At 43.3% G+C, this 9485-nt stretch overlaps 1 protein-coding gene across 1 annotated transcript; it reads right to left on the bottom strand.

Annotated features, from left to right (window-relative positions):
• Positions 1–1204: 1204 nt before the first annotated feature.
• Positions 1205–8583, bottom strand: CUNH9orf57 (chromosome unknown C9orf57 homolog). The gene is made up of 4 exons (XM_050160287.1): positions 8547–8583; positions 7416–7573; positions 5080–5293; positions 1205–1329 (listed from the first exon to the last, which is right to left on the bottom strand). Exons 1-4 carry the CDS (start codon positions 8581–8583, stop codon positions 1205–1207), a joined length of 534 nt encoding a protein of 177 aa, XP_050016244.1.
• Between the last annotated feature and the right edge of the window lie 902 nt (positions 8584–9485).

Below are 9485 nucleotides of genomic sequence, written 5' to 3'. Positions count from 1 at the left end.
AGGAAAGTAGATTTCAAGACACTAGGTATCTTAAGCCCTTAGAAAATGACAAGAAGATTTTGATATTTTTCAAACCCTAAAACTGCAGAGAAATCCAAGTTTAGTTGTAAAGTGCTCAGGCTGCAGAAGGGGGGCACAGAACAGGCATAACAGAAACCCAGCATGTCAAGCTGGCCCCTTGGTTTCCCCGAGGGGGGCCACCTGGCCTTGCTTGTCTAGGATGGCGTGACTGATGCACGGCAGACAAACACCTGGGCGTGGGTTAGCTATGGAAACCCAGCACCCGGGCCTATCCTGATGCAGAAGGAAGAACTGAAACTGAATGGTGGCATTCCTGCCTGTCTGGGCTTTGTTTTGGGGTTCCCTGTTCCCGTGGGCCTGGTTTGCTGATTTGTGGCTTATGTTTTATGGGATCTGCTAGTTTCTCCCATAAATCATATCAGGATGCATATTGCTCTGAGTCTTGTCATGTAATTCACTTGTCAGGAGATTTTTTTTTTAGTCTGGAAATATTTAGGGAGGAAAACTAATGAGAGATTATGTTTCTGGCTTGACTTGGAAAACAGTGGACATTTTGCTTCTCCGTAGCCTTGCTATGGAGAAGGGGGGTAAATTATTTTGGGGCCAGGGGTCAGCTTGACACAAGCTGAAGTCATTTGGGAAGAGAGAGCCTCAGTTGAGGAAATGTCTCCATCGGATTGGCCTGAGGGCAGGTCTACGGGGGCATCTTCCTGACTGAAGATCAATGTGGAAGGTCCCAGCCCACTTTGGGTGGTACCATCCCTGGTGCACCTGGGATATATAAGAAAGCAACATGAGGAACAAGCCAGTAAGCCTTGCTCTTCCATGGCCTGTGCTTCAATTCCTGCCTCCAGGTTTTGGCCTTGAGTTCCTGCCCTGATTTTCCTTAGTGGTAGACCGAGACTCTGAAGTGTAAGTTGAATAAACCCTTTCCTTTCCAAAATGCTTTTCATCATATTTTATCATAGCAAGAGAAGGAAAGCACCCGTGACACAGAGCTCTTGTGAGATCCTCTGGACACCATGGAGGTTAGGGGACACGGACATAGTGAACGCCAGAGTCAATGTCTGACCATGGCCCTAAGCACCTACAAGACAGAAGCTGCCATCGTGTGGAGACCAGGATGGGCTTCAGACTTGACTGGCTAGTCAAGTCACGAGGAGATGAGGATATGGCAGCTCTCTCAGAAGTTGCACATGGGACGGTGGCAGCAGTGAGTAGCGCGGATTTCGTAATTCTTCACCGTTCTCTTGAAGCACTCCGATTTGTCCTCCGTGCAGCCTTTCACTGAATACCACTGGACCCCACCTGAAGGAAGGAACGATGCTGAGATGGGTGGGTGCCACCTACCTGGCCTGGCGGGCGCTACACAGTCAACACGTAACAATAGAAGACCAAGTACAATCTCCAGCTGCACCCAGACACGAATCTAGACTTCCTACCATGAGGAGTGGCGTCCTCACCTGCTGAAGAACCCCTGGGTAAACTATCTGAACTGGGGACTTTGTAGTACACATGCTTCAGAACTGTAGAACAACCACAGCTTTCTGCTGGCAACGGCTATCGTCTAGGCATTTTTCACTGTGATAGCTGTGGGCGAGCTTGCATATAACCACTCCTCAGCATCACTAAGGTCTGTCACCCAATTGAAAGGCCACACCTGCACCAGGGTACTCTAGCAAGTGCTTCCTAAAGATGGAATCTTATCATACAGAACGTCACTATTTTTCTGGGTTTTGTTTGTTTCGTTTTGAGGCTGGGCCTAGCTATGTAAAGTAGGCTGGCCCTCAGTTCTTAATCCTCCCACTTCAACCTTTCGGGTTCTAGGAGTTCCTAAGTTTGTACCACCATACCCGGCTTTTCCTTCTTGGTGAAATCACTGTAGAACACAGACAAATGGACAACGTGAAAAGCAAGTTCCAGTAGTTCCACAGCCCTACTACCCCAAGCTTCAGATGTGCCCAGAGGACTAATGAGCATCCTCAGAGCAACAAAGACAAAAGTGCTTTCTCAGCACAGCTGTTTCTGCTTCCCCAAGCCCAGGATGTCAGCAGTCGCTCAGAGACTTCTGCTATTACAGCTGGATACAGCAACAGGGGCCATCTGTTCTGGGCATCTAAGAAGAAAAAGGACTAGGGATGTTGCTGTCCATTTCATAATAGAAGATGTACCCAAGCTTCTCACTACCCTGGCCTGGGACAAGACACCTGGGTAAGTTGAAAAACCAAAAGTTTGTTTGGGCTCACAATTTCAAAAGTCTCAGCCCACGGTTTCTTGGCAATGTTGCTTTTTGGTCTGTGGTTAACAATCTTGTAGTGGGAAGAGCTTCGCCAAGAAAGCCACATACCTCATGGTGTCCAGGAAACAAAAAGGAGAAGGCTGGGAACTCAATGTTCCCTTCAGTAGCACGTGTCCCGGGACATAACTTCCTTCTCCTCGGCTCTGCCTCCTAAAGTTCCACTATTTCCCAACCACACTAAAAGTTCCAGCATTTCCTGGATGTGCTAAAGGCTCGTGATCAAGCCTATAAGACATGGGCCTTTAGAAGACATTCAAGATTCAAGCCTTAGCAATTGTCCCCACAAGGCACCAATCTTCCACAAGTGCCACCATTGGCAATGCTGAGAAGCTATTGATAAAGCCACATTAGAATGTAACTTTATGTAACTTTCAATTCTGTTTAATTTAGTTTAATTCAGTTCAGTGGGAAATGGTAAAAAAAATTCCAGGATACTGAACTCTGTTCATATAGCATGGCCATTCCAGGCCATTGATTCGCCGTAGGAGGTGGTCGGTATTTTTCTAGGCAAGCTTTCAGGCTTTAGTCCATGCACAGAATCCCTTAATTCTTACGCTGATGTCAATATGAGTGCTCACAATTCAAGAGTAGAAGAGCAATGCCTGAGAACCAATGTCCTTGGCTCAGAGGGGCTTTGGGACCTTTCTCCATCAATAATAGACTTTGAATAGCAAAGTTCAAAGTTACAGGGCAGAGCCCAGAAGTTTCTTAATACCAACTAATCCCCTTGAGGTGGAAAATGTGGCTCTTCCTCTCTCTTGCATAACTTCAATGACCTCTGATTTTTGTTCTTTCCTTCCAACTCCATGAAGTATTGCTTTGCTGATTTCTATTTATATGTAGACTACTATGTGTATCAATTTGTATTTGATTTCATCCCATTTGACAACAATTTAGATATTTACCCATATTAGCAAGTAACTGTGGAAGACGCTACATAGCAGACAGCATTACATGGTTTGGAGACAACACAGTCCAACTACTTCCTGTATGTAAGCTTGTAGGTCGTTTATTAAAAGAATATTTTGCCATTATTTACTTAGTGTGTGTATGTGTGTGTGTGCAATTATCCTTTATATAATAAGGCATATTCATTATCAGTCTTATGTGCTAAACATGTTATATTTTCCTTTTTTTTTTTTAAGATGTCTACAACATTCTGCCTCCATGTATGCCCGCACGCCAGAAGAGGGCACCAAATCTCATTACAGATGGTTGTGAGCCACCATATGGTTGCTGGGAATTGAACTCAGGACCTTTGGAAGAGCAGCCAGTGCTCTTAACCGCTGAGCCATCTCTCCAGCCCCATGTTATATTTTTCTATACTTTACATTGCCTTGATTTTTGCTAGCAAGGTTAAACTGCTCTTTTGTTTGCTTCCATGTTGGTGTTTTCTGTGCCAAGGACTGCATTCATGTTTTATTTTTTTCCTGATAGTTGGTCTTGTGTGTGTGTGTGTGTTGTATATTTAGCATGCAGTATGTGTTCTTGTAGGTGTGTGTCTGTGTGCATGTCTGTGTGCATGCGTGTGTGCATGTGTGTGAGAGATTGGTGTCAGGTTTCTTTCTTCAGTTGCTCTCTATCTTAGTCTGGGATGCTGGATCTTTTTCTGGGTTTGAAGCTCACTGATTCAGCCAGGCTGACTGGCCAATGAGTTTCATGGATCTGCCTGACTTTGACCCTAGTGGGATACAGGCACACACTACCAGGCCTGTCTTTTTTTACTTGGACTCCTGGGATCTGAATTCATCTCTCCATGCAGTTGGCTGAACCATCTACCCAGTCCCTAACTCATCTTCTAAAATAAGATTTTTTTGGAAGCTCCTTATTTTTCTGGACAGATAATAATGTTTTTCTGTAATCTATTTTTATTATTTCCAGCTAACTAGTTCTTTGGTCTTTTACATTTGCTTATCATTTAACATGGTCATTTATTTTACAAATCACAAAATATAGACACATTCAAATCAATTGTATTCTTTTTGACTTTTGGGTTTTGGATGTAAAGGGGCCTCCTCTCTTTCAAACTTAGAATGTGCTCACCAGCATTTTCTTCTGATTTGGTTTTTGTGTTTAACATGGAATCTGGGCAGTTGCACAGGAGCCTGCATTTAGAAAACTCTGTAAATAATCTATTAATGCTTTCTGAGATGTGAATGCTGTGAATGAGGCTACATGTAGATTTATTAATATTTGGGGACTCAAGATACTTGTATTTGAATTATGGCTACTATACTCACTTACTAGAAACTTTGTAAAAAATTATTTAGCCTTTATGTACCTCCAATTTTTCATTAAAAATAGAGATAATTGAGAGATAACCCAGAGGTCTTGCTGAAGACCCAGTTAGGGTTCCCAGTACTCAGAGGGTGGCCCTGTAACTCCAGTTCCAGAGGATCCAGTGCCCTCTTCTGGCCTTCAGAAGCTGCTTCTGAACCTATGCACGCATACACATATAAATGTATGAGTAATATGTAAATACTCCTTTAAAATGGAGATAATGAGTTATGGACATAGCTCCGTTTGGTGAGCACTTGCCATCTGTATAGTCTTGGCTTCAAGCTCCAGCACTCAAAAAATAAGAAAACTGAGTGAGGGGATTTGGGTAGGGGGATTAATGATGGGATCCATCCAGGTCATATTATTGCATGACTGAAGCAATGTAGTCCTGGCCAAACCTCAGTATAACATCGGGCATACAGCCGGTGTTAGCAAATGATAAAGGGATTGCCTCTGCACTTCTACATAGCAAGACTTACCTTTAGCAAGGCTCTCTTTTATACAAAACTGACCGGGCTTTGTTCTGCAGGTTCCAAGGTCTAACAGACATCCATGGAACGGGATGGAGAGATTGCACGACCTGCAAATCACACCTCCGACGTCTCCAAGGACAGCGAAGAAGGGGGCAATTGCGATGGAGACCAGAGCGAATGAGCAGAGCAAAAGAGAAGAGGAGAGAGGGACCGAAATATATCAGCAATTTTTAACGTTAAAGAATAAGAAATGCTTAAAAATTTTATTATAAAAATCCACATAAATTAAGATTATTTCAGTTTGTATATTTAATGAGGGAGGTTCAAAGCACATGCTACATTAATGAATCAGAAGCCCTCTGAACTGACAGGAATCGGAAATGAGGACACTTTCTTGGTGCCTAACTAAAACCTGGATTTCACCAGCCACATACCCAGAGTTAGGTCATTTCCAAGCTCAGGTAGCATGTTATACACGTGAATATTCATTACTTGATTAATACATACCAATCTGTTATCTTCAGTACTCAAATTCAGTTGTTCAGCCACGTGGCTCAATTGATTACGTACAACAATCTCAGAGGTTTTTGGACATAGACAGCATCTCGAACATTAGTTCCCGGTTTCCGAGTGCATCAGATGAAGGTGAGTGGCTAAAATAGATTTCTGTGCGTCCAGAAGACTTGAACTACAACATGGGAGGCTGAGTTCACGAACCTTCACTTCAGATGTGCAGTGCTAGTTGACGGGATAGAACTTGGACACGGATGTAAGGTCTGTCTGTTCAGAAATTTTCGATGATGGCTCCAGCAGGGAGCCTTGGTCATGACAGAACGCTTGTTACTGTTAATGACCCAGGCAGTTCAAAGACACAAATTGTCCTCATGTTCATACTTTCCCTTTCTACATTCTTCCTTCTTTCCTCCTTCCTTCCTTTCATTTTGTTTTATGTTTGTTTGCGGTTTTTCTTTTCTTTTTAAAGATAGGTCTCACTGTGTAGTCTTGGCAGGTCTGGAATGTGCTCAGTAGATCAGGATGGCCTTGAACTCACAGAGACCTTGTTGCCTCTGCCTGCTGGGATTAAAGGCGTGCACCACCACACCTGGCATTTCCTCCTCTTTCAACATATAATCCCCACAGCCAAGGTGCTTTTATTTACTAGTAATTCATGTAAGAATTTAGGAGACGTGTGGTGCAATGCATTTTTTATCTTTCTTTGCTACAACTAAGGTGACTTTCAATAGAAGGCGGTCTGGGTAATGGGACCTTATAGTCACGTGAATTAACAAATATGTTTTTGTGTGGCTGTGCATGCAATAACAACTGAAGCCATGAATTTGAAGGAGAATGGGAACAGGTGTACAGGAGAGCATGGAGGGAGGGAAGGGAGGGGAAATGTTGTATTTAAAATACAGTCTCAGAACTAAACAGCCACCACAGCAAAAGAGTGACGTTTACACCTAGAAATCTGCTAAGCAATTTACACACAATAGCCCAGTTATTTTTAATACAATGTTTGCTTCAGCCAGAAATTATATGTGTGCCAATATCGCCCTTGAAATAAATCTTAATAGCTTTCGTAAGTGGAAGAAATGGAGACAAAAAGCTTCTTTGAAACCTAAGCCCTCGTCCTTGGCGGTCGCTCTGAGACCCTGAAGCTGCCAGTCTTTCATGTGTCTCCATCCTTCCTTCTTCTGCTAAAGAACTTGGTTCTTCTGGCTGAGGGTCAGGGGCTGGATGGATTACTGGGCCAACCGCTTTTCAGGGAATCCCTGAGGGAGTTCTCTTCTTGGGTCTGTCATCATCACCTAGTCTTACAGCCCACTCATAGAGACCCACCTCATTCTTCAGCCCTTCTTTTAAACCATAGGAGGGACTAAGATGGGTGCCCTTATGACTACCAACAAGAACACGCCTTTTGATGGCAATTTTTATCCACTTGTCCTCACATCTTCCTCTGTGTATAGAAGAAGTAATGCAAGCCTCTGAGTTATTTAAAAAACGAGGGTGTTTTGTTGATATTTAATTAGCACACAAAGATATGGCTTTCTTTATATGTCTATCAGTGTACCCTGTTCATATTCACCTCCTCATTACCTCGACTCCCATCCCTTCTAACTGGTCCTCTTTTTCTCAAATGGTCTATTTCTCTCTGTCTCTGCCTCCCCCGCCCCCCCCCCCACAGAGTGTAAAAATCTAGAATCTAAATATGAGGAATCCTATAAGCTATTTGTTGTGGGTCTGGTTTATTTTTCTTAACTCCATAATCTCCAGCACCATCTTAGTTTTCATGATATCCAAGTCACGGAAGATGTTTTCTCGTGCCGTTTCACCTTTCTTACGCGCCTCTCCTTTCCGGAAGAGATGTCTAAGTAGAAGATGCAGCCCAGACCTGAGCTGTGTCCTGCATTTAATGAGAAGTGTAGGAAAAGAAGGTCTGTGCTGCGTTTTCCACTTTGACAACTCTTCCCTACTCGGTTTGCTAATGCAGGTTCTTCCTCTATAAAATGAGAATACAAGCGCCTGATGTCTAGTGCGGAGTAAACCAATCAATACACATGAACCTTCAGGACTGAGTCTGCTCACTGAATGTCCAGACTAAGGTCTTCTGTCCGCATCCAGAGTCTCACAGCGCCTCGCAGAGAGAGAAGGTAATTAACCCAAGAGGAGGTTTAGAGGGAGCAAGAGCAGGCAGCTTCTACCATCGTACTTCCCCAGCCACCTCCCTTATGTCCGCTCTCCACTCAGGCAGATGGCAGTATCTTCATTTTCTTAACCAGCCGTCCCTCTGTCTGACTCTTCCTTTATCATGACTTACCACTGAACAGGCAGGATAGGATAAAAACCCCAGCAATGGCAGTCCTCATTCTTAGGTTCGCAGGCCAAAGAAAGGTAGAAGGAAAGACAAGTCCAACCATCACCTCTTTCTGCGGAAGACAGACAAGCACATGGTAGCCATTTAAAGGGAAGATACTGGCTAAATCGCTTTTTTTTTCCCATTAAATTAAGGGCATCCTTCTTTATAAAAATAACTGTAAAGCCATTTCTAGTTCTGAAATTTAGATTTTTTTTAAATCAATGCTGCCATCTCTCTTTGCTTTCCTCTTAATTACAGTTGCTTCAGGCAAAATATGAAGTGGGGTCAGTGAAGTTTCTAGGTTAATGTCTTCAAAAATCCTTCTGCTGTTCAAAGGGAAATAAATGTTCCTCTCAGCTTCAGGGACTGAAGCTCACCACAAATGGTCCTAGGCAGGAGGGGAGGCCACGTGATAGCAACGGTGGTGATCATTAAGTCATCAGAATGGCTTAAGATGTTACTAGTCACCCACACCTACCTCTTGCGTGGCGATTTTTCTTGTCTACACCTCTTAAAATGCCTGATCACAGTTTTTAGTGAGTGAGACGCGCTGTAACTGAATCCAACAGCCTGATCCTCTAGGTTCTAAGCAGTTGAAACTGTAACAGATGCCCACGCAAGAACATTCCGGAATTGCCCTTGAGCGCCCTCATCTCGATGGAGTGTGTTCTCCTTAGTCAGGAACTGTACCAAGGCTGAGTCAGCCTACTCACTGTAAAGGGGCCTGGCATTTTCTATAAATTATACAGGTTGGACACCCGCATGTGTGGTCCCACCACTTAGTGTATAAAGCACTCGGCTTTCCTTTTGCGGGGGGGGGGGGGATGCTTGCTGGGGTTTAAAACCAGGGCCACACCCACGCTTATCATGTCCCTACCCACTCAGCTGCACTGGGAAGCCTGATTTTGATGTCTCTGAAAAAAAAAAAAAAAAAACCAGGGAATCCTTAGATCGAAAATTTGACCAAATTACAAAAGCATTTGAGTTTAAAGGTAATGTTTATTGTTAGCTAACGTACAGGTTGGAATCAGTAGATTCTTCTGGAAACAAATGAAAGTTTTAAGAACACCAGAGTCTCTTTGACAATGCCGCCACCAAACCCCATGCTGTTCTCATAAGTAAGTAACCCCATTATGAGGATGCCAGGTGTTCCTCAGCAAATTATATCCCACGGCTTATCCAGATGGACTCCTTTTCTGCGCATCTTCATCATTTCCTTGTAGCAACGAAATGTGTACCACATTGCTTCTAGGGTTATCTTTGTAAAGATAATACGCCCTGCTTACTTTTCCTTTGAATTTCATTTGAAAATATTACTACAACCTTCTTATGTCAACTTTAAGAATCTACTTCAAAATTCCCACTGATTTGAATCTTAGAAGCAAGGGAATGAAAAAAAAATACTAGCTACTGAAGAGTTCATAAAAACACAAATATTGGGTGTGTGGCTGAATGACCAGCAATCACCTTTGCATGGGTGTGGGTGGTCACTACTCAGATCAAAAATGCTGCATTTTCTTCTGTCTCAGAGGTCTGCTTATACTCTCTTCTAGTT

This window comes from Alexandromys fortis, unplaced genomic scaffold, assembly GCF_014885135.2.
Source record: "Alexandromys fortis isolate MF-2015 unplaced genomic scaffold, M_Fortis_MF-2015_v1.1 scaffold_10, whole genome shotgun sequence".
In the NCBI taxonomy this organism is placed as follows: domain Eukaryota; kingdom Metazoa; phylum Chordata; class Mammalia; order Rodentia; family Cricetidae; genus Alexandromys; species Alexandromys fortis.
Note: the sequence above shows the minus strand (reverse complement) of the source record. Positions and strands in the feature narration are given on the sequence as shown.

Bases quoted from the DNA above. Each gene is read 5' to 3' on its own strand.
- CUNH9orf57 (XM_050160287.1), bottom strand. From the start codon at position 8,583: ATGAGGGCGCTCAAGGGCAATTCCGGAATGTTCTTGC. The intron at 5,294-7,415 runs GTAAGAAAGGTG...AAAAATTGCTGA, and splicing joins CTTCCGGAAAGGAGAGGCGC to TATATTTCGGTCCCTCTCTC. The intron at 1,330-5,079 runs GTAAGTCTTGCT...TCCTTCCTTCAG, and splicing joins AAAAGAGAGCCTTGCTAAAG to GTGGGGTCCAGTGGTATTCA.